General features: G+C 45.1%; 1 protein-coding gene across 2 annotated transcripts in view; it reads left to right on the top strand.

The window, feature by feature from the left end:
- The window catches only part of LOC141082547 (NXPE family member 2-like), a 482,607-nt gene that overhangs the window by 118,049 nt on the left and 338,432 nt on the right, over nucleotides 1-26,126 (top strand). For both annotated transcript variants that reach the window (XM_073566470.1, XM_073566469.1), the window contains exons 2-3: nucleotides 490-591; nucleotides 20,180-20,871. In XM_073566470.1, coding sequence (XP_073422571.1) covers nucleotides 499-591; nucleotides 20,180-20,871 — 785 coding nt within the window. In that variant the 5' untranslated portion in view covers nucleotides 490-498. The remainder of the gene's footprint in view (nucleotides 1-489; nucleotides 592-20,179; nucleotides 20,872-26,126) is intronic.

The following is a 26,126-nucleotide window of genomic DNA, read 5'->3' as shown; positions in this document are numbered from 1 at the left end:
GATGGTAGCAGGTAACATCGTGGGAACAATTCCAAATGTCCAGAGTGAAACGGACAGGGAACTTTTGAAGGAGGTTGGTCTGGCCAGTCAAGAAGCTGCGGTACCGAAGGCGACGGTTCGACCCTGCAATATTCCTGGAAGAGTGAGGGACAATACAGGGAACAGAATGGTGATGTTTTGTGAAGAACCTTGTGTTGCTTCGGTGACTAAACTGGACGAGCTGAGTAAAGTTGTTTTATTGAAACTGGATTTGGACCACAGAAGGGAAAATGTGTTTAAGTGACGGAGGGCCAGGATGCGACAGAGCACCCTTCGTTAGCCACGACTACAGCCCTGGCCTCCATTACATACACACAACAGTTTTTTCTTGAAAGTAGCCTTAAATATTAGGAAAATTTTAATTATTTCATATTTTAAATATCATATTTCCCCATTGCTTTGTAACTGAACTAAAAACATGACATTCATTTAATTTTTGTTTTGTCCCAGGCAGAGATCATGAACATGTTACTAAAATATAAAGGTTATCTGATATCACTAGCAGCATTCTGTTTTCTGCTCTGCATCATTTACCAACAAGACTTCATAAAGGTAATTTTGGAATATGTTTCAGCATAATTTCTTCATAGATTTCATTTATATGCCTGTGTAATTATATTATTAATCTAAAGCTATTTACCATTACTTTTGGTTTAATGACATGTGTACTGCCTCTACAATCATGAACGTACTGTACTGTTTCTAATTGGTCATAATAGGTGACATCTGTGCCTGTGCACTCTGGTTTACGCTTCTATTGTCGGCTGATGCAGGATTACTATTCAGTAGCCCTATTTTAGTCCAGGACTTGTGGCAATGAAAAGTCCAGAAGCCTCGGGGTTAGATGCTAGTGAGTTTGTCTTTCTCCCTCCTGTCTGCCTTGGGTGGGGCTGTTCGCTATTTACTATACACCCCTAAGGCGAGGGTCACATGACAGCATTAAAGATTGTTCAGAGTTGTATCCAGAAAAGTGGAACGATTTTTTTTCTCACTTTTCATCTGTAAATCCGTTTTTTTACTCAGCCCTATTTATCATTTACAAGACCATTCAGTTTCCAATGTTACAGAATTGCAATGTATCTATAAAAATCGGATGCTGTACTGTGGCTCAGAAAGGCATCCGATTTTTTTCTCACACCCATAGACTTGATTGGGTGACTCTCATTTGACTTACACTACTGCGATTCTTTTCACATGCAGATCCAGTCTGATAAGCTTGCATCTTCCCATACCTTCTGGTTCTGACCCAACTACCTGACAATTTTTCTTGCCTGCACCACTCCTGGCTGGCAGTTTAGCCCCCTAAATGCTGTCATTACAGCATTTACAAAGAAGGCAGAGGGAGGGTGTTCTCTCTGCCCTCCAATTGGCGCAACAGCGACATCATGGCAAAGGCCTGATCATTGCCATGGTGACCCGATGTCAAGATGACATCCAGATCACCAGGCTATGGCAAGCCTCTTAGACCATTAAACCTTGGGCAGAGCGTGCTCAAAGGTGCTTGTGTCAATGCAGCACTGACGGATATAAGCCATTACAATGCTCATTCATTGCAATGGTTTATAACAATAATCAGGCTGCTGAAAGTGAAAGACCCATAGAGGTACAAAGAAAAAAGGAAAAAAATAAAAAAAAAAGTACACGTATGGTATCTCCTTCTCTGGAACAACCGACCCCATAAAATTGTCACACTAGTTACATAGTAGCATACATAGTTATTAAGGTTGAAAGAAGACTTTAAGTCCATCTAGTTCAACCCATATCCTATCCTAAACTGCCCTAACATGTTGATCCAGAGGAAGACAAAAAAAAACCCCATGTGGCAATCAGTAAGCTCAACATGGGGGAAAAAATTCCTTCCCGACTCCACATACGGCAATCAGACTAGCTCCCTGGATCAACGTAATATTAAGGAAACTAGTGTACAGTCGTGGCCAAAATTTTAGAGAATGACACAAATATTAATTTTTACAAAGTCTACTGCTTCATTTTTTCTAATGGCAATTTGCATATACTCCAGAATGTTATAAAGAGTGATCAGCTTAACAGCAATTACTTGCAAAGTCAATATTTGCCTAGAAAATGAACTTTATCCCCCAAAAGACATTTCAACATCATTTCAGCCCTGCCTTAAAAGGACCAGCTAACATCGTTTCAGTGATTGCTCCATTAACACAGGTGTGGGTGTTGATGAGGACAGGGCTGGGGATCAATCTGTCATGATTAAGTAAGAATGACACCACTGGACACTTTAAAAGGAGGCTGGTGCTTGGCATCATTGTTTCTCTTCTGTTAACCATGGTTATCTCTAAAGAAACACGTGCAGTCATCATTGCACTGCACAAAAATGGCCTAACAGGGAAGAGTATCGCAGCTAGAAAGATTGCACCTCAGTCAACAATCTATCGCATCATCAAGAACTTCAAGGAGAGAGGTTCCCTTGTTGCCAAAAAGGCTCCAGGGCGCCCAAGAAAGACCAGCAAGCGCCAGGACCGTCTCTTAAAAGTGTTTCAGCTGCGGGATTGGGCTACCAGCAGTGCAGAGCTTGCTCAGGAATGGCAGCAGGCAGGTGTGAGTGCATATGCACGCACTGTGAGGCGGAGACTCTTGGAGCAAGGCCTGGTCTCAAGGAGGGCAGCAAAGAAGCAACTTCGCTCCAGGAAAAACATCATGGACAGACTGATATTCTGCAAGAGGTACAGGGAGTGGACTGCTGAGGACTGGGGTAAAGTCATTTTCTCTGATGAATCCCCTTTTCGATTGTTTGGGACATCTGGAAAACGGCTTATTCGGAGAAGACCAGGTGAGCGCTACCACCAGTCTTGTCTCATGCCAACTGTCAAGCATCCTGAAACCATTCATGTGTGGGGTGGCTTCTCAGCCAAGGGAATGGGCTCTCTCTCAGTCTTGCCTTAAAACACAGCCATGAATAAAGAATGGTACCAGAATGTCCTCCAAGAGCAACTTCTCCCAACCGTCCAAGAGCAGTTTGGCGATCAACAATACCTTTTTCAACATGATGGAGCACCTTGCCATAAAGCAAAGGTGATAACTAAATGGCTCAGGGAACAAAACAGAGATTTTGGGACCATGGCCTGGAAACTCCCCAGATCTTTATCCCATTGAGAACTTGTGGTCAATCATCAAGAGACGGGTGGACAAACAAAAACCTTCAATTTCAGACAAAATAAAAGCATTGATTTTGCAAGAATGGACTGCTATCAGACAGGATTTGATCCAGAAGTTGATTGAGAGCATGCCAGGGAGAATTGCTGAGGTCCTGAAGAAGAAGGGTCAACACTGCAAATATTGACTTGCTGCATTAACTCATTCTAACTGTCAATATAAACTTTTGCTACTCATAATATGATTGCAATTATATTTCTGTATGTGATAAAAACATCTGACAAACACACATAAATACCAGAGGCCAGCAGATCATGTGAAAATATAATATTTGTGTCATTCTCTAAACTTTTGGCCATGACTGTATATAACCTGTAATATTATACTTTTCAAGAAAGACATCATCATACGGAAGAGAGTTCCATAGTCTCACTGCTCTTACAGTAAAGAATCTGCATCTGTGATTATGATTAAACCTTCTTTCCTCCAGACGTAGAGGATGCCCCCTTGTCCCCGTCACAGGTCTAAGAGTAAAAAGATCATTAGAAAGGTCTTTGTATTGTCCCCACATATATTTATACATTGTAATAAGATCACCCCTAAGCCTTCGTTTTTCCAAACTAAATAACCCCAAGTGTAATAACCTGTCTTGGTATTGCTGACCTCCCAGTTCCCTAATAACCTTGGTCGCTCTTCTCTGCATCTGCTCCAGTTCAGCTATGTCTTTCTTATACACCGGAGAAAACAAAAAGCAAAAAACACAAATATCCTGAACTAAGAGTAAAAAATATACTGCAAATAATGCATAAAGGTAATAATAATAATAATAATAAGGGTGTTTAGTAAACATAATTTTGATCAAAATAATGTACAAGCCATCCCGCCACGTCACGGCAACCCTTGTGGGACAGTCCCTACTCTAGTATTTAAAACCTTTTCACTTGCCAAGTGGCGTGAATGTGAATAAGGGTCGAGCGGCTGAACCACTAGTAACAGCTTAGGCCAGACTGGATGGCTTTCCCAGCTCAGAAAGAGGGCGGTCACACCCATATATGCACTGAATGCACAATGAAATGAATAAAAAACAAATCTGAACTGAGAAAAGTAAGTTAATGTGTATGCACAATGTAAGTGCATATTAACACATGACCATTAACCAGAGAAAACAAAAAGCAAAAAACACAAATATCCTGAACTAAGAGTAAAAAATATACTGCAAATAATGCATAAAGGTAATAATAATAATAAGGGTGTTTAGTAAACATAATTTTGATCAAAATAATGTACAAGCCATCCCGCCACATCACGGCAACCCTTGTGGGACAGTCCCTACTCTAGTATTTAAAACCCTTTCACTTGCCAAGTGGCGTGAATGTGAATAAGGGTCGAGCGGCTGAACCACTACTAACAGCTTAGGCCAGACTGGATGGCTTTCCCAGCTCAGAAAGAGGGCGGTCACACCCCTATATGCACTGAATGCACAATGAAATGAATAAAAAACAAATCTGAACTGAGAAAAGTAAGTTAATGTGTATGCACAATGTATGTGCATATTAACACATGACCATTAACCAGAGAAAACAAAAAGCAAAAAACACAAATATCCTGAACTAAGAGTAAAAAATATACTGCAAATAATGCATAAAGGTAATAATAGTAATAAGGGTATTTAGTAAACATAATTTTGATCAAAATAATGTACAAGCCATCCCGCCACGTCACGGCAACCCTTGTGGGACAGTCCCTACTCTAGTATTTAAAACCTTGGCATGTGGTACCAGCAGTATTTCAGAAAATACCATCTTGGAGGTCCTTGCTTTAAGCTTACAGCCTAATTCCCTGAAATCATCTTTAGGGACCTTCCACCTAGCTCTAACTTTGTCATTTGTGCCAATGTGCACCATGACAGCTGGGTCCTCACCAGCCCCTCCCAGTAATCTGTCAACCCGATCAGCGATGTGTCGGACTCGAGTGCCTGGTAGGCAGCACACCGTTCGCCGATCCCTGGCTTTGTGACAGATTACCCTATCTGCTCCCCTAATAATTGAGTCCCCCACTACCAGCACCTGTCTGGCCTGTCTTGCTCTCCTTACTGGAGCAGACACTCCTCCGGCTTTCAGAGGACAAGCCTTGCTACAGCAGTGCTACCCCTGTACTGACACTCCCCTCATCCGCCAACTTAGCAAACTTATTGGGGTGTGCCAGATCAGGACTAGCCTCCCTGGCACTCTTCCCTCTACCCCGCCTTCTAACTGTCACCCAGCTAGCTGCCTCACTGTTCTGCAGCTCCTTACTACCATCCTCCCCCTCATCTGTCCCAGTGAGCAGCTGACTCCTTTCCATATTGTCTATGGATCTCAATGTTGCCAACTGCACATTTAGATCCAGTATCTGGGCTTCCAAATGAACAGCTTGCTCACATCTCGCACAGCAGTATGCACCCTCAACCGGCTGTTCAAGGATTGCATACATGTGGCAAGATGTGCACTGGATGGCATTGGCAATAGTGGAGCACATTCCTAATGGGGATTGCACAAGACAGAAAAGATAAATAAAAATAAATGCAAAGTATTAACAAAATATAACAGCAATTTTGTAATTCCTACCTTGGAAACTCCCTGAATCCAATGTAACTGAATCACAAGTCACACACCACCTTTCGCACTTACACTCTGGTCACACTCAGCTCGCTCACACTCGCTGAAGCAGAAGCTTTAAAGAGATTTTTTTCCCTTCACCAGCAAACCACCCTGCTGCTCAATGCGCTTCCAAAACCCCTTTGGTGAACATCGTAAAAAAATAAATAAATACGGGGCACAAAATGATGCATTTTCATCATACTATTGAATGTAAACTAGAAAAAACGTGATCAAAAAGACAAAAGTAAATAAAAATAGAATTGCTGAAAATGACATCTTGTCTTGCAAAAAACAAACTATGATATAGCTCCATCAATGGAAATTTTAAAAAGTTATAGCAGTCAGAATAAAGCAATGCAAAAATAATTATTTTTTCTATAACATAGGTTTTTTAATTATTATTATTATTATTTATTTATAAAGCACCATTGGTTCCATGGTGCTGTACATGAGAAGGGGTTACATACAAATTACAGATATCACTTACAGTATACAAACTAACAAACACAGACTGATATAGAGGGGGAGAGAGGACTCTGCTCTTTCGGGCTTACATGCTACAGGATGGTGGGGAAGGAGAAAGTAGGTTGGGGGGGTTGCAGCAGCTCCAGTGATGGTGAGGCGGTAGCTCCAGTAGTCGTGAGGAGGCAGCGGGGATCATTGCAGGCTGTAGGCTTTCCTGAAGAGGTGGGTTTTCAGGTTCCGTCTGAAGGATCCGAGAGTGGTTGATAGCCAGACGTGTTGGGGCAGGGAATTCCAGAGGATGGGGGATATTCAGGAGAAGTCTTGGAGGTGATTGGGTGAGGAGCAAATAAGTGTGGAGGAGAGAAGGAGGTCTTGGGAGGACTGGATATTACGTGAGGGAAGGTATCGGGAGATTAGTTCAGAGATGTATGGAGGAGACAGGTTGTAGATGGCCTTGTAGATCAGTATTAGTAATTTGAATTGGATACACTGAGGGAATAGGAGCCAATGAAGAGATTTGCAGTGGGGAGAAGCGGAGGAGTAGCAAGGAGAGAGATGAGTTAGTCAGGCGGCAGAGTTGAGGATGGACTGGAGAGGTGCAAGGGTGTTAGCAGGGAGGCCACAGAAAACGATGTTGCAATAGTTGAGGCAGGAGATGATGAGGGCATGCACAAGCATTTTAGTAGATTGAGGGTTGAGGAAGGGACGGATTCTGGAAATATTTTTGAGCTGGAGGCGACAGGAGGTGGAGAAAGCTTGGATGTGCGGTTTGAAGGACAGGGCAGAGTCAAGGGTTACTCCGAGGCAGCGGACCTCCGGTACGGGGGAAAGCGTGATGTTGTCAATTGTTATAGAAAGGTCGGGTAAGGAAGATTTGTGAGATGGGGGAAAGATGATCAGTTCAGATTTGTCCACATTGAGTTTGAGGAAGCGAGAGGAGAAGGAGGAGGATATGGCTGATAGACACTCTGGGATTCTGGAGAGCTGAAAGGTGATATCTGGGCCAGAGAGGTAGATCTGAGTATCATCGGCATAAAGGTGGTACTGGAATCCGTGAGACTTTATGTACAAGTGTACAAGTGGTGAGGTGTGATTTGGAGAGAAGATGAGCAAGCTCCCCTACAGTGATGTTAGATAAGGAGGTTATGGGGTTTGGGCATTGGTCTGGTATACAAAGGGGTTGTGGTGGTTGAGCAATAAAGACTTGCCGTGTTTGGTCTATCTTGTTTTTGAAGTGTGCGGCAAAGTACTTGGCAGAGATTAGGGAAGTCGGAGGGGGCAGTGGTGGGCGGAGGAGGGAGTTAAAAGTATTGAACAACTGTTTGGGGTTGGGGGATAAGGAAGATAAAAGGGATGTAAAGAAGGCCTGTTTAGCAGAGGTGAGGGCAGATTTGAATGCAAGTGTTGCTTGTTTGAGTGCGGTGAAGTCGTCTTGCGAATGCGTTTTCTTCCAGCGCCATTCTGCAATTCTGGATGCTTGCCGAAGCTTTTTAGTGGTGTTATTGTGCCAGGGTTGTGTATTGATTCGTCGCACTCTGTTATGCAAGACAGGGGCGACTGAGTCGATGGCTGATGCAAGAGTGGCATTGTAGAAACTAGTGGCAGTGTCAGTGTCGTTGAGTGAAGCTATGGAGGACAGTGGTAGAATAGAGTCAGAGAGTATGTGAGTGTCTACATGTGCGAGGTTTCTGCGGGGGTGCGCATGCTGCTGGACATGGGTGACAGGTGAGGAGGACAGGGATGAGAAAGTGAGTAGATGGTGGTCAGATAGAGGGAGAGGGGAGGTGGTGAAGTTAGAAAGAGAGCAGAGGTGGGTGAAGACCAGGTCTAGTGTATGTCCGTCTGCGTGGGTGGCTGAGGAGGACCACTGAGTAAGTCCAAAGGATGAAATAAGGGACAGGAGTTTGGAGGCTGCCGACTGGTGGGTGTCAATGGGGATGTTGAAGTCAGGGGCGGACACAGACTGTAGTGGGCCCCTGTGCAAGAAATTTTTCGGGCCCCCCAACCCTTCATAGGGCAACAAAGTTATTTGTTATTTGTTGTTATCTAATATTGAGGCTATGCAGGGCTGGATATAATATCTGTATAGAACATGATGTAACTCCCCATAGAATATAATGCAGTCCCTCCCCATATAGTATGATACAGCCCCTCCATAGAATATATGGCAACCTCCTCATAGGATATAATGCAGCCCCTTATATAGAAAAATGTAGCCCCTACATAGAATACAATGTAGCCCTCCTCATATAGTATAATGCAGCCCCCATAGAATATAATAAATATAATACAGCCCCCTATAGAATATAATGTAGCCCTAAATAGAATATAATACAGTCCACCTCCCCCAAGAATATAATGTAGCCCCCATATTATATAACACAGCCTCTCCTTATAGAATATAATTTAAAATGTACCCCCCATGGAATATAACACAGCCACATAGTATATAGCCCAGCACCACATAGTATATAGCCCAGCCCACCATGGTATACAGCCCACCACGGTATATAGCCCACCATGGTATAATACAGCCCAGCATGGTATATAGCCCCCCAGAATGGTATAATACAGCCCAGCATGGTATAATTCAGCCCAGCATGGTATAATACAGCCCAGCATAGTATATAGCCCCCCCAGCATGGTATAATACAGCCCAGCATGGTATATAGCCCCCCAGCATGGTATAATACAGCCCAGCATGGTATATAGCCCCCCCAGCATGGTATAATACAGCCCAGCATGGTATATAGCCCCCCAGCATGGTATAATACAGCCCAGCATGATATATAGCCCCCCAGCATGGTATATAGCCCCCCCTGCATGGTATGATACTGCCCAGCATGGTATATAGCCCCCCCGGCATGGTATAATATAGCCCAGAATGGTATATAGCCCCCCCAGCATGGTATAATACAGCCCAGCATGGTATATAGCCCCCCCAGCATGGTATAATACAGCCCAGCATGGTATATAGCCCCCCCAGCATGGTATAATACAGCCCAGCATGGTATATAGCCCCCCAGCATGGTATAATACAGCCCAGCATGGTATATACCCCCCAGCATGGTATAATACAGCCCAGCATGGTATATAGCCCCCCAGCATGGTATATAGCCCCCAGCATGGTATAAAGCCCCCCCAGCATGGTATGATACAACCCAGCATGGTATATAGGCCCCCCACCATGGTATATAGCCCCCCAGCATGGCCCCACAGTCCAGCATGGTATATAGCCCCCCAGCATGGTATGATACAGCCCAGCATGGTATATAGCCCCCCCAGCATGGTACAATACAGCCCAGCATGGTATATAGCCCCCCCAGCATGGTATAATACAGCCCAGCATGGTATATAGCACCCCCCAGTATGGTATAATACAGCTCAGCATGGTATATAGCACCCCCACATTGGCCCCACAGCCCAGCATGGTATATAGCCCCCCAGAATGGTATAATACAGCCCAGCATGGTATATAGCCCCCCAGCATGGTATAATACAGCCCAGCATGGTATATAGCCCCCCAGCATGGTATAATACAGCCCAGCATGGTATATAGCCCCCCCAGCATGGTATATAGCCCCCCAGCATGGTATGATACAGCCCAGCATGGTATGTAGCCTCCCCAGCATGGTATAATACAGCCCAGCATGGTATATAGCCCCCCCAGCAAGGTATAATAAAGCCCAGCATGGTATATAGCCCCTCCCAGCATGGTATAATACAGCCCAGCATGGTATATAACCCCTCCCAGCATGGTATAATACAGCCCAGCATGGTATATAGCCCCCCAGCATGGTATAATACAGTCCAGCATGGTATATAGCCCCCCCAGCATGGTATATAGCCCCCCCAGCATGGTATGATACAGCCCAGCATGGTATATAGCCCCCCAGCATAGCCTCACAGTCCAGCATGGTATATAGCCCCCCAGCATGGTATGATACAGCCCAGCATGGTATATAGCCCCCCCAGCATGGTATGATACAGCCCAGCATGGAATATAGCCCCCCTAGTATGGTATAATACAGCCCAGCATGGTATATAGCACCCCCCAGTATGGTATAATACAGCCCAGCATGGTATATAGCACCCCAGCATGGCCCCACAGTCCAGTACTCACACTGACTTAAAAAAAAACCACTCCTCACCTTCTCCTCGTGCCTGCATTGCTCCCGCCTCCTGTCTCCTCTCCTGCACTGCCTGGTACACAGTGAGAGCGCAATGAAGTCATTGCGCACCCACTGTGTCAGAGGCAGAGCGGGGAATGATGGGAGAGGGAGCGTCTGACGCTCTATCCTCCAGGCTCCATCATTGCCTCCTTCCTCCTTCAATGCGGGGAGCGGGGGTGTGGAGTCGGTGCTGGGGGGCAGGCAGGCCCCCCTGCCACACAGGGGCCCCTTTGCCTCCCGCAGCGCTGCTCTCCTCATTGCACTACACATGGCTTATTTGAATTTTGACATAATTAGCCATGCGGTGCTGTAGGCTGGAGGGGCCCCCTCTCCCCCGGGGCCCCCATGCAATGCACAGTCTGCACGGGCGGTAGGTCCGCCCCGGTTGAAGTCACCCATGATGATGGTGGGAATGTCAGCAGAGAGAAAGTGAAGGAGCCAGGAAGAGAATTGGTCAATGAAGGCAGTTGTCGGGCCCAGGGGTCGGTATATGACGGCCACTTGGAGGTTGGAGGGAGAATAGATGCAGACGGAGTGGACTCCAAAAGAGGGGAGGATAAGGGAGGGAAGAGGTGGGATTGGGTTGAAGGTGCAGTTGGAAGAAAGGAAAAGGCCCACTCTCCGCCATGTCTGTTGCCAGGGCGAGGAGTGTGGGTGAAGTGGAGGCCACCGTAACATATCGCAGCAGTGGAGGCGGTGTCGGAAGGTGTCAGCCATGTTTCGGTGAGGTCAAGGAAGGAAAAGTTACGAGAGGTAAAGAGGTCGTGAATCACATGGAGTTTATTGCAGACGGAGCGAGCATTCCAGAGTGATCCAGAGAGTGGGAGCAGGGTGGTGGTTGTCAAGGGCACGGATTTGAGGTGGGAAAGATTTCTGGTGTTTGTGTTGGTATGGGAACAATAGAAGGGGTTAGTAATGGGAGGTATGAGCTGTGGGGGTCCAGGGTTGGGAGATATGTTGCCAGCAGTGAGGAGAAGCAGAGAGAGGGAGAGCATGTGGGAGAAGGAGAGTGGGCGGCTGGTTTTGCATTTTATTAGGGGAGCTCTGAGGTTGAGGAGCAGGTCAGCAGAGGAGGTCAGGTGAGGAGGCAAGAGGGAAGGAGAGATTATTATTTTGTTAGCGGGTGCTGGGGTTTGCGAATAATGAAGGAGAGTGAGGGTTAAAGGAGCCAAAACTGTTAGAGCGTATGTCAGCATGGTGAGAGTAATTTAGAAGGCAAAACAAATTTAGTACATTTAAACGCAGCGTTTAGTCATACCTTCTGGTCACTTCAGGCTCATTTCAGGTATTATTTCAGTTATTATCCTTAGAAGACATCCTTGGAATGACAGCCGAGGTCATGACAGACCTTTGAGTCTGAATTTATAAGACGTCAATTGCACATCAAACAAGCCAGCTGTGATCACAAGGAGGTAGGAGCAGTAGGGAGATTGGACAGACACAGGAGACGATTAATTAGAACTCACAATAAAAAGCAAAAAAAAACAAATGCAAATGGTCAGATCTAAAAGGAAAGATAAAGTATTGATAGGAAACAGATACAGGGGTGATTGATTGGGGTTCAGGAGAAATGGGTGATGAATGTATTGCAGCCAGGACACATACCTGAGGATGAAGCACATCGATTGTCAGATTGATAGTAATAGTGAAGCATAGTAATAATAATAATAATGAAGCATCTATAGCAGGGAGTTATTTTTCAGGCATTATTTCAGATATTATCCTTAGAAGACATCCTTGGAATGACAGACCGAAGTCATGACAGACTTCTGAGTTTGAATTTATTTTATTGTGTAAAAGCGTCAAAACATAAAAAGAATATAAATGTGGTATTGTTGTAATCATACTAGTTTGAAGGATAAAGCTGCCTTATCAATTTAAGTACATGTGGAACGGCATAAAAAACACAAAAAAACAGTATAAAAGGCCTCTGACACACCATCCACTACAGGCAACCTACCAGATGGAGACACAACTTGGAGTCTCCACATTTCAAAACAATGTTTGTAATATCAGCAGCAGTAGCAACAGCAGGCACAGAAGACACCACAAAGATGGCACAGACTGCAATAAAGCAAGATCAATGCATGACACTAAAAATGATACCATTGCCTAGTCTGCCAAGCCTGCAACTGGGGTGTAAGAGTCATTGGAGATCCATGACTTGTTCAATTTGCTGAAAGATAGGAGGTCTACACTTTCAAGGAATAGCTGGATGCGCTTATCCGTCAGGACACCAACAGCAGAGCTGAACACACGTTCTGAGAAAATGCTGGTTGGCAAGCATGACAAAACCTCCAAGGCATGACAGGTGAGCTCAGACTCCAAATTCCCCCTCATGGCATTGATATTGACCTTGAGATACTCCTGCACAATCCTCTCAAGTTGTCCACAACATGTCAGACTTGGACTCTGTTATACTAGTGCATGGGCTGGTCTAAAAAAATGTGTGAAATGACTCACAGAAATTGCTTATGCCACTGACACTGCTGCTGCTGTTTTTGCGGTGACACCTTGACGTTCCCAGGGATGGAAATCTAGAACTGCAATGCACACTGTGTGCTTCACTGCAGTCTTGGGGAAAACTACTCCTAAGATTGTCTGCAAGCGTGTTTCGATATTTCAGCATGCGTGCATCCCTTTCCAGGAGGGGGAGCATCTGGCAAAATTTACTTTTGTACCATGGATCTAACAGAGTGCCAACCCAGCAGTCAGCACTATTTCTAACCATGGGCGTACCCACCGAGGGGCAGGGGGGGAACACCTATCATGATTAGCATGGCGGGGACTGGAGTCATCACTGAGTGCCCTGAGTCCTGCAGTGCGGCGCTGGCACACAAGATGAGGAGATTGCGGGGTGAGGCTGTGCGTGCTTTCCCGGGTTCTGGCTGGCGCCTTGTTTCTGGTGACCTGGGCTGCGGTGGAGGAAAGTGGTTTGTTGTCTGGTGTGCACTCGCAACGTGCCCCAGATGCTGAGACAACAAGGTGTCCCTGGACAGCTTAGACATTTGAGTGTGCAAGAAATGATGGGAACCGTGCACTAGTTATATACACCTGGAGTGTGCATGCTGCCCTGCCTCATACACCTGGAGAGTGCCCGCTACCCTGCCTCATGTGCCTGGAGAGTGCACACTACCCTGCCTCATGCACCTGGAGCATGCACGCTGCCCTGCCTCATACCCCTGGAGCGTGCACTCTAGCCTGCCTCATGTGCCTGGAGCGTGCACGCTGCCCTGCCAGTCACCAGGGCTAGGAAGGAGACCCCAAAGTAATGGGTGGTCACATGTGTAACTACCCAGCAGGAAGGGCATCGTGAAGTGTGGGGCTGGTGTGTGTGTGGCACCCCCAGGGGTATGGTCGCCACACTGGCTTTGCCTTCCTCCAGGGGAGGGTAATGCCAGGCTTGGAAGCAGTGATGGGTCTCTCCAGCAGTTAACCTAATGCATGCAACACAGTTCCACTCCGGGCCAGCAGGGGCAACTCTGAACCAGGATTCTAGAGAGGAGTGTCCTCTGAGGGCCAGGTGGAAGAAGGATGAGATAGTCTGCGGAGGGTGAAGTGTGCAGACGGGAGTTGCAAAGCTGAGAGGTTGAGCTGCAGAAGGCGAGCTCCCTCAGCTTGAGAGCGCACAGAACTGGAGTCTGGTCTCCACGGTGGTACGGATACTGACGGTACTACCACAGATACCAGAGGAGTAGGAGGCTGTAAATGCCCTGCTCCCAGCAAAGACTTGGGACACAACAGCAATTGACTAGTGAGCCAGGACTCAGGAGAAGAGTCCCCGAGAGAGACTACAGCTGTCTGTCATACAAGTATAGTTCTAGGAACATCTGAAGAGAGGCATTTCAGAGTAACTAAGTACTGGGGTGCTTCACACTACAAAGCGCTAGGAAGGAGACTGCACAGCCCTTCTGCTGAGAGAGAATCCTGATCTGCTTCCAGGCTGACCTGCTCCAATACCATCTGTAATCAGGACTCTGGACTGCATATACTCAGTAAAGGTACAGAAACTACAACCGCTGTGTCTTGTCTGTTCCCTACGCGTTCGGCACTGCTACATCCCCGTGCCAGCTACATCTACACTGCCCTGGGACTACAGCTCCACCTGTGGGGAGCTTTACCATCTAAGCTGCACATACCATCAGTCCCAGCGGATCTGTATGCAGCGTTGGCCTAACACCATATTTTCCAAACACCACGGGTGGCGTCACGAACTATCCTACCATTAACTACATCTCCCCATTGCTTGGGCGCCCAGGGCCACGGACTGGGTCACCGCTGCTGTGACACATCCCCCTGACACCGGCCCGGTACCGAGTACCCCACAGCCCTGGGAGGGCGACCCAAGTGCACAAAAGAAACTATCAAATCTGCTACATATACAGTATATTATATATTTTTTTGCACGTACATTCCTGTTTGCGCAGCGAATGTGAATCCCTGGTGATGCGTTCTCGTGTGGCGTCACTAACCATGCCATCCTTAAGACTTTTTGGGCATTTTCCTTTTTTTGTACATCTTAAAGATTGCACTAAATACAGTAGTAGCATTTATAAGTCTGTGTTTTTCCCCCGAGAGTTTTGAGAGGAAACTCTACATAATTTTTGTCAAAAACTCTTGATGGTCTTCCAATTAATTTTTGTGGGGAAATCCACTTTCCTGTTTCTAAAGTTTTTTTTCTTTTTCTCCTATTGAGGTTTTGAAAAACTCCTGAGGGGGAAAAGGGTCACTTGTTTAAAGCAGATCGACAAGGACGCCTTTTCAAACTACTCAGTCCAATCAAAACATAAGTCTTCAAAACAGCAGCAGGAAAAATAAGACTTCTCCAAAACAATGTTTTCTCAAGTGCTTTTGGCTTGAAAATGTGATGTTTTTAAACGGAAAAGTGTGAACATAGCACTTGGTGACATTAAAGCAACACTCCAGCAGTTTTTTTTCTTAAGCACTGGAGTTGCGCTTTAAGGCTGTGCGCCCACGATGCGATTTTTAAGCGTTTTTGCCGCGATTTTCGGCGCAAAAACGCTGCAAAAACGTTTAAAAATCTTGTACAGAACGCCCCCCATGCATTCCTATGGCATTACGCACATGCTGTGCTAATGCTGCGCTTTTTTCCGCGGCGGAATCGCATCGCGGAAAAAAATCGCAGCATGATCATTCTTTTGTGCGGAATAGCAAAGAATTGTCGCGATTCTGCACCCATAGGAATGCATGAGAATCGCTTACTTCCCGCATGTGGCTATGCCCACCATGCGGGAAGTTAAGCGTCTCTTGTGCGGTTGGTACCCACGGTGTGGAGGAGAGGAGACTGTCCTCAAGGCCCTGGGTACCATACCCCTGTAAAAAAAAGAATAAAATATCAGGGTATATTTACCTTCCGACGTCCCGCGCTGCCATCCCGGGCCTCAGCGCTCCCAGTAATGCCTTGCGGCAAGGTCCTGTGATTACGTAGTCTCGCGTGACTCTAGCGGTCTCGCGAGATCGCTATAGTAACGCAAGACCAACGTCATCACAGGTCTCGCAAGGAATCGCTGGGAACGCTGAGGCCCGGGATGGCAGCGCGGGACGTCGGAAGGTAAATATACCCCGATTTTTTATTATTTTTTATCATTTTTAACATTTTATCTTTTACTATTGAGGCTGCATAGGCAGCCTCAATAGTAAAAAGCTGGTCACACTTGTCAAACACTATGTTTGACGAGTGTGACCAACCTGTCAATCACTTTCCAAGCGATGCTTCAAATCGCTTGGAAAGTGCTTGAGAAAATCACGGCAAAATCGCGAACAGAATCGCGGTAAAATCGCAGTGAAATCGCGCGGAAAAAAACGCGCAATTTCTGGGAAGGAGTCCGGTTTTCATTGTGCGTTTTAAAATGCTACGTGGGCCCATAGCCTAAATGTAAATCCCCTGCCCCTGTTATTATGCTCACCTTCCCGGGCTTCTTCTTTTACCGATGCCACTGCGGTCCTTCGGCGCCATCTTGTGACAGATTCTAACTGGCCAGAAGTACATATAATTTTCTTAAAATTTTCATTCCATTCACCTTTTTCGTCCTAAAATTTTACAACCTGAATGACCAAGGCTTGCCCCGTCCCCTAATTTTGATCCTGGGTACGCCCATGTATGCAGCTCTAGATCTTGGCAGCAGAGCCTGAAGCTGAGTATTTTGTCCCTTTTTCTTTGTCTGTCCTGTGTTTGTCTCTTCTATATTTTACCATCTGCAGTGTCGAGGCTAGCGTCCTTGCCAGCCAGTGCACTAGTAAGGATACACTGAGGAGACAATAAGAGGCTAGGCACGTGATGGTGGTGGGGGGAGTAACCACATAGGGGAAGTTTAGAGACAGGCACAAGTTGGTGTCAGGAGGTGTCCTTTGTTGATTTGTTGATGTGGCATCCGCTGGACTTACTCTAGTCTGAGCATGACTCCCATGTTCTGCATACAGGACCACCCATATTCTCCATATAGAACCCCTACGTTCTCCATAGAGAGCCCCCCTCATGTTCTCAATGCAGAGCACCCCCTCATGTTTTTCATACCATTCTCCCCCATGTTCTCCATACAGAGGCTCCCTCCATATTCTCCATACAGTGCCCCCCATTTTCTCCATACAGAGCTCCCCTCTATGTTCTCCATACTGGGGCCGCCCCATGTTCTCCATACAGAGGCCCATGTTCTCTATTCCAGGTCCCTCCCATGTTCTCAATACAGAGCAACCCATGTTCTCCATACCAAGCTCCCCCTATGTTCACCATAGAGAACCACTCATGTGCTCCATACAGAGCACCCCCCATATTCTCCATACCGAGCACCCCCCATTTTCTCCATAAAGGGTCTCCCTCCATGTTCTCCATACAGAGCCCCCCTCCATTTTCTCCATACATAGGCCTCCCATGTTCTCCATACTGAGTCCCATCCATGTTCTCCATACTGTGTCCATCCCCATGTTTTCCATAAATAGCCCCCCTCATTTTCACCATACAGAGCCCCTCGTATTCTCCATGCATCTTCGGCTCTATGAGCACTAACCCGCTCCAGGCTCTGGTGCGACGCTCTGCATTTAAGTCAAGTCATCGCGTCTTGACATCAGCAGTGTGCGCATGCCACAACACGCCAGGTCAGGGATCTGGTTGGAGCTCTACTGACTCCAGAAGTGCTGGTACGCATGGATGTTCATCTGTATTCACATCCTAAAAGTGCAAATACAAATTAATGTGGTGCTCCCCCTCCTCCTTCTGTTTTCTTAAAGAGTCTGGAGAGGGGAAGGACATTTTAGTTATTTTTTTAAATCTTGACCTGGGCACCGCCTTCTGCAACTAGTCGCCCTAGACACTGGACTGCCGATGCCTAGTAGCAAATATTTGTCTGCCTGCATGAATCTCATCAGTTTTGTGGCTTTCCTTTGTCATTTTTTTAATTCAAGGGCATTATTTCTATAAACTGATTCCTATACCTGAACTGCATGTTCCTGAAGAGACCACATCAATGCTTTGTAATGTATCAGTGTTAGAATTCTGTTTTGTGAGTTCAAACCTCTTTTAGTAAGCGGCAGTAGCCTTTTGGCCTTAGAATGACATTCAATTTTGTATGAATCTGTGATTTAGGCTGGAGTCACACACAACGAATAAAAAATCGGTCCCATTTTAACTGTCTGAAATCGCACAAAGGTATCTTAACCAGTGATGCGTTTTTGATGCGATTTTTCTTCATTGATGCGATTTTAATCGCATGTAAGCATCCTTTTGACATCCGTCTGGTGAGATTTTCTCGCAGGATAGCAAAATGGACATATAATGGAGCCCAATGACAGGTTTCCCCACACAAACGAATTAATAGATCTAGACACACACATACAGTATATATATATATATATATATATATATATATATATATATATATATATATTTTATACATGTCATAGAGACACATTTATACATATATTTTACATTCATACAGTTCATCAAAGCAAAATAGCCGCAGAAACATTTGCCGGCTTTTGGATATTTATTCTCCTGCCCGACATGAAATGACACATGGTTTACATATAGTTAACCATTTAATTTCATGTCTTTTTTGTTATGTCTATCACTATTAATTAGATGAGTGTTTGTGGGTAAAATTATGGAGTTGTAGGGGTTAATTTAAGGGGTTAATTTGTTGTATTAAATTGCAGGGGCTCCTGCTGACGTGATTGCTGTGATTGTCTCGGTCAGAGGATCGGATGCGATAAAAAATCGCATGATGTGAGCTGCCCCATAGAATATCATGGGTTCGAATGCAATGCGATTTTTATCGCATTGCATTCGTCCGTTTTATTCGCCAGTGTGACTCCGGCCTAACAAGTATTCCCAGATCCTTCCCTACAAGTGACACTGCTAGTTTAACTCCCCTTAAAACACATGGTGTCCACATATTATTAATTCTTATCATATGCATAATTTTACATTTCTCCATATTAAACTTCATCTATCACTCAGTTTGTCAAGTCAGCCTGTAAATTATAATACAGATAAAGGAGTCTGTGTCATTTTTTTACTTAAAGGATTTTATTCTGGCTGTTTTTTTTTACAATCTAACTACAGGATTAGTAATGGAGGTGTCTTATAAATGCCTCTCCATTACGAACCTGTGGGCTTGATGTAGGAGCCATAAAACAGCTGACATCAACCCCACTACCATTACCCCACTTGCCACCGCACCAGGGAAAGTGGAAAGAGCCAGGAAAGAGCCAGAATTGGCACATCTAATAGATGCACCTTTTCTGAGATGCCTGCTGGCTGCTTGTCAAAAATGGGGGGGACCCCACTCATTTTTTTAAATAATTGAATTAAATAATAACAAAAAAACAGCATTGGACCCCTCTATTCTTGATAACCAGCCACAATAAAGTTAACAGTAGAGGGTTTCAGCCCACAGCTGACAGTTTTGTCTTCACTGGCTATCAAAAATAGATGAAACCCTACGTCATGTAAAACAAAAATGTATTTATAGTGCAAAGGTGTGGGCTGATGAATACTCCCTTCAACGGCGCCTTCTCTTGCTGTTATTTAGTGACAGAAGGCATAGGCTCATGAGAGTAGTACTCTCTCATCAGCCAATGAGGGTGACCGGCGGTAACAAAATTACCTCAGGCGACAGCTGCTGGCTCACGCTGTCTTCGGAACCAAACATTTTTTCTCATGTTTGGCTAAACCCATTGGTCTTGAACATAGACGGGTTCTTGGGAGTTTTTCTTGTTTCTTTTATTTGTGCTAGTCCTTAAACTTCACTGCTCCAACTTATTTGAGTGGGTCTTCGTTTCTCACCTTGAGTTATCGTATCTCTCCTCACACTTTCCTTTCCCCTTGTTGGTAGTGTGTTGTAACCTCCCCTCTGGTTCTTCAGGATGTATGCAAAACCCCTTGGTTGCCTTCTAGGGAGCCAGGCCCGAGAATATGTTTTTGTTATGCGGCTAGGGCCTTTCTCCTCTGTACAAGGACCAGTTGGGTGTATGTGTGGCGTTTTCCTGGTGTGAGTGGGAACACGTTCATAACCAGTTTGGTGTCATCTGCTAAAGTAAAAACAACACTATTAATCCTGTCTTCTATATCATTAATAAATAAGTTGACCAATAGCTAACCTAGCACCAAAAATTGGGATACAGCACTTACTAGGTCCATCTTTCTTTATATTATTTTTATAGTTACTGTGTTGCTAAAATATTTATGTTTAAGTATGTATCTTTTCTTGTTTTTTTTGCTAGTTTGGCAGAGCTGTGATTCCCTTTATTATATCATCTGCAACATTGGAGCAAGAAAGTGAAATTCAAAAGACGGTACACAGAATTTACCATCAAGTCGATGAAACAATCCCCAAGATAAATGTTACAGAGAAAATAAAAACAACCAGCGCTAAACATAGCAAAGTCTTCTTGAAGTATCCAAAAGATAGATACTGTGTTGGGGACCAATTAGTAGTCCAAGTTGATTTGTTTGACTACTTGGGCAAAATGAAAACTTATGGAGGAGATTACTTAAGGGCAAGAATCTCATCAAGCGCTTTTGGAGCAGGATCATCTGGGAGGATTGAGGATTTCAATAATGGTACCTATCACGTTCATTTCATCTTATTCTGGGAAGGAACAATTAATATTACTGTTTTCATGATGCATCCAAGTGAGGGCGCGTCAGCCCTGTGGATTTATAGAAACAAATGGCACGGCTATGTAGACCATGTTGGCAAGTTTGAAGCACCTCAGCAACAAAAAGAGGTAATATGTGGATTTGGCCTTGATCAAAGCAAAGAGCTGTGTGATTATAAAGATGAGAGAGATGAAGAACATTTCTATTGTATCAAACCTGAGAACTTTAGCTGTAATTATCTTACTCATGTGAAGAGCTGGAGGCGACATGACAATACACTATTCACAAATACTGAAAAGAGCCTCTTTAACAGGTAAGATAATCATGCAACGTTATAATATTTGCTTGGTCTACTGTTATATTCACTGCATTAGGCACATAAAATTATAACCATGGAGCCATGAAAGGTAATACAAATAAAAAGGAAATCTGTGGTATATGAAACTAAAAAACTAAATGCTGTCTGGAAAGGAAATAGTTGTCTTATCTGATGCGAATTACCCAACTCAGCAAAATAGTTTGGCTGGTGTTAGTAAACTTTATTCAAAGGTGAGTGTCTTTTGGTTTCCCACAATATGTAATATTTATAGTATGTGTCCACTCAAGGCCAAAATTATATATTTCAGTTCTTGTCATGTTCTGAACAATTGGTTGCTCGTTGGTCAGGTCAAGCAATTTGTAATACTCAGGTGCTCGGACAGAACAACGAGCAACCAATTGCTCTATGGGAGACCCGAGCATTATTCCCGCGATCCCCCCCGGGGGTCAGTTTAAGGTCTAAAAATGTCTGAAAATGATGGAAACACTCCTCAAATGACACGGGAACATCATGGGGAATCGCCCCTGGAAGCATTTCTGACTCCTAGGTCACAGCTGTAAACAATGTTGTCAGAGTTTCACGCCCTTTTTACAGGCGCACCAAAAAACATACAAAAGTAAAACCAAAATGGATTTTGCTGGGAAATATGTTAAGGAACATCCTTTTCAATGTAATGACTTGTATATAAGGCAAAATAACTAACCCCAAACAAAAATGTTCATCCACCACTTGGGCTATGTTCACATGCAGAGTTGTTGATGCGTTTTTCAACTTTAGCACTGCTTTCAACCAATACAAATGCATTCACTGGGAAATGTCATTGTAGCATTTAACAACCCTAGCTGGCCATGTGGTGTGTGACACATAAGCAGACACATCTCGTTTCATTTATGAAGGAGGGACACACAGAGCCTATTTTTAGAGGAGCATCAGGCGGCATTAATCTTCTAAAAGGGCCATTATTAAACAGTGGGTCTCCTATGCTGTTATTGCCTATGCAGTGAGTTGATGGGCTGCCAAAAATTAGGACGCACCCCAATGCCCCTTTCATGAGACTTACAGGAGGGCCTCCTGAAAAAATGTTTCATTGAATGCAAGGCTTGGCCTGCCCCAAAGTTACATGCACCCCAATAACCGTTTCAGCAGAGGTAGTTGAGGGCCTCATAACAAAATTGTTCCCATTAGAACAAAGTGTGACTCCCATACTGTTTGCTTATGCATTGAATGCAAGGCCTGCTCTGCACTAATGTTACATGCACCCCAATAAGCCTTTCAGCAAATATATTTTACAGCCTCATGACAAAATCGTTCCCATTAAAAGAAAGTGTGACTGGAGCGCCCCGTGTTGCCTGGGGGTACTCGGTACCGGGCCCGTCGACTTCAATGGGGGACAGTGTCACGGCGGCGACCCGGTCCGTGGCCCAGAGGCGTACAGTAATAAAATAGGGGAAAGTTGTGTGGTATTTATGTGGTAAAAATGAAAATAAAGTTATTAGATGGTGAAATACGTGACGCCACCTGTGGTATTCTAGTCAGAGGTGACCAGCGCTGCGGTGTTGCTTCTCTGGGACTGATGTTGGGCGCAGCTATGATGCTGCTTCAATCGGGGTTACCTTGACATGGTGGAGCAGCTTGGTATATATTTTTTTGCAAAAAAACGTATCGACTAAATACCCTGTATTTGTTATCTTTCTATCAGCACTTGCTGACTACTGTTACATGTTTTACTGCAGGATATTTTTGCACAATTGTCACTCTGTGCTCTCTGTTTGTGTTGCAGCTATGATGTTGTAGCCCTCCACAGGTAGGGCTGTAGTCCCAGGGCAAAGATGTTAAATAAATAGTAAAAATGGCTGTGAACATTGGGGTGCAGAGAAATGAGAGAAAGACACAGAGAGGTGCAGTTTCTTTACCTTTTACTGGTAATAGGTTGCAGTCCGGAGTACCACATACAGGTGATGGAATGAGTCCAGCTCGCCTGGAGGCATTCAGGGGATCCACCTTGCCAGGTGGGGATTTAGGACCTTCCTTTCTGCGCTTTGTGTGTGGGTCTCCGCAGTATATAACTATGCTGCGACCCTCTATTCGTGATGGTTTCACTAACCTGTACGGCTGTCAGCGTGAGCCTATTCCACGGGTACCGTTCTCTTCACCGTCGGCCCTGGGCTCCTTATCCACTGATGTGCCCTCAGGTGTTCAATGTGCACAGGAATTTACAATCCCCTGTACTTTCAGATTTGGCTATCAGGGCGTACAGTTCCTGTCAGCCTAGGACTCTGATGTCCCTTTTCTCTTTATTAGCGCTTCACTTAGGGGTCTGCTATATGCAGTATTTTAGCTTCCCTAGAGTCTCTCAGTCTCTGCTCATGTCCTTTTCCTCTTGTCAGATCAGCTGCCTGTCTTGAACTGACAGGATCTTCCAGAAAGATCTCTTTTAGCTCACGTCCTCACGTTTAAACTGTCATCTTTTCTCCTCCCAGCTCACAGCTGCTTCGTTTCCATGACAACTCCCTCAGCTCACTTCTAGCTGACTCACCAACCCCCTCTGCTGGCCAGAATTTATAAGGCATCTTCCTTTTCTGACCTGCAGCAGGAAATTGTGATTAAATCTATGCTGCCTGGCATGGGGTCCCTTTTCTGCCTCCAAGCATGACTTTACCCATTAGAGGGAGGTAATGTCACTGTGACAACCGGACTCTGGGGTGTCACATTCCCCCCAAGTTAAGTTCAGTACTCCTGGACTGAGGAAACATAGCAAGAATTGTTAACAACAACAATCAATGCAAATCTACAAAGTCTTAAAAATGTAAAAATTATCAAAAACCAGACAAGAAAAATGAAACAATAGCACAGTTACTGCAGCGACCAGTCCTTAAGCTGCTATCCAGGAATTGTCTTTGTCCTTGTACCTGGAGTTTGGTTGGTGGGAACCTCCTTAACCCACTTTGTGTGTCGTCCCTGGGCGTGGCTACAGGGCGCTCTGTAGATGGGCCTGTTTTTCGGCCACGCCGGTGGCTTATTTTCAAGGCCTTTTTGGAGTAACTATTTACAAATACAGTTATGACCACACATAGTCCTGTGGCCCAATTGTCCTTTAACTGGTTATTGCGAATGCTTTTAAAAAGGTTCTTACAGTAAGTCTCTGTAGGCTCTCATGCTTAACGGTTACTATATACATTCTTATTACTTTATTTACATTATGTACTCTCTATAACTGGCAGGGATTTGACCTCTAGTACAACGAGTGGATCTACACAGTATAGGTATTTCTGATGACCTGACTTGTTCTCTGATGTCTACTGTTGGTGCATTAGTCACTACGCTATAAGTAGACTTGTGTAAGATTGGTATTCTAGACTGCCTTCTCTCTACTCCTAGACTCACCATGAGATTGTCAGATTCGCTGTTAGCAGGGGACAGATTTCCGCATTCCACTGCAGATGTGGCATCTGTTACTGGAGCCATTTCATTTAGAGTCTCTACTTCATCTGGTGCAGTAGTACTGGTACCACTATTGCCTGATCTACTTGTGTCCACGTCCCAGGAAATTCTCCAGGTATAGTTTAAATCTTTTCTTCCACCTCTACTATGGGTTGTGGAGTGTCTTGGACTTCTTTCTTGTCCTTCAATTGATCAGGGCACATCTTTAGATGATCTCTTGAGACTGCTTAGAAGGTTTCTCCTCCATCTTTGCTGATGATGCATACTTTGGTGTTATTAAAGTCTGAAGGTATCACAGTGTATGGCTCTGCTTCCCACTGGTCATCTAGTTTGTGAACACATCTCTTTCTTTTAAGTACTTGTTCTCCTGGTGTCAAGGGAACTGCAGGGGCATGTTGGTTGTAATTTCTTTCCTGCCTCTGTCTTGCTTGGGACAAACTTTTCTCCACACATTCTTGCACTTTGCGGTATTGTTGTTGCCGCTCTGTATCCCAGTCAGCATCTGGTGATGTTGTCTCAGGTGTTAAGACTCCCCTGTCTAAATCAATGGGTAATTTGCCAGGTCTTGCTCTCATCAAGTAGGCCGGAGTGCAATTTGTAGAGTTTACCGGTATATGATTATATAGATCTACTAGATCTGGCAACTTCTCTGGCCACTGGTTTCGTTCTTCCAGAGGTAAGGTCTTCAATATGTCAATTACCACCTGGTTCATCTTCTCACACATGCCATTTGTCTGTGGATGGTACGGCGTCGTTCTGATTTTCTTGCAACCGTATATGTTACAGAACTCCTGGAACACTTCTGCCTCAAAGGCTGGACCTTGGTCGGTGAGCACTTGTTCAGGGTATCCGTGCGGTCGACAAAAATGTTGCTGAAATGCCTTGGCTGCTGTCTTCGCTGTTTGGTCTTTAACAGGCACAACTACCAAGAACCTTGAGTAATGGTCCTCGATCGTCAAAACATAGGTGTAAACATTCCTACTCGGAGTTAACTTCCTGTAATCCAAGGCTACCAGTTCAAGCGGCTGTTTTGTGATGATCTGCTGTAATGGGACTCGCTGGCTGCTTCGGTCTTTTCTGCGCAGGTTGCATGGGCCACATTCTCGACACCACTTCTCAATGGAACTCCTCATGCCAACCCAGTAGAATCTTTCACGAAGTAGAATTTCCAACTTCTTCCAACCGAAGTGTCCTGCTCCATTGTGGTATGCCTCTAAGACCATTGGCGCATCCCTCTTTGGGACTACCACCTGCCAGACCAGTTCATGTGTGCGCGAGTTGATGTTCCTCTGACACAGTTTACCCTCGTAGATGAACAGCTTGCCTCTTTCCTTCCATAGCTGCTGTACTTCCTGTGGGTCATCTGTGCCAGGGTGTGCATCAGCTTCTGCCAGGCACTCCTTTACTAGGCGAACATCTGGGTCACTATCTTGTGTCTCTGCCCACTCATGATGGGGTAATGGGTTCAACGTTACCTCTCGTACGATAAAGTGCTTATTCCTTACTCCTTGAGAGCGCTGGGCTGCAATTGGACAGCTGGTAACTCAATTTCTTCGAGTTCTTTTGGATCTTCTCCCCCGTCTGGTGAATTAGGCATTCTGGACAACGCATCTGCATTAGCGTTCTTATGTCCTGCTCGGTACTTGATGGTGAACTCGTAGTTGGACAGCCGAGCCATCCATCGCTGCTCAAGTGCCCCAAGCTTTGCCGTTTCAAGGTGGTTTAGCGGATTATTGTCCGTGTAGATGGTGAACTTTGCGGAAGCCAAGTAGTGCTTGAATCGCTCTGTTACCGCCCAGACTATGGCA

The sequence above is a fragment of the Dendrobates tinctorius genome, unplaced genomic scaffold, assembly GCF_039654945.1.
Source record: "Dendrobates tinctorius isolate UK_male_01 unplaced genomic scaffold, ASM3965494v1 ptg000018l, whole genome shotgun sequence".
Lineage (NCBI taxonomy): Eukaryota > Metazoa > Chordata > Amphibia > Anura > Dendrobatidae > Dendrobates > Dendrobates tinctorius.
This window is presented reverse-complemented; position numbering and strand designations above follow the sequence as displayed.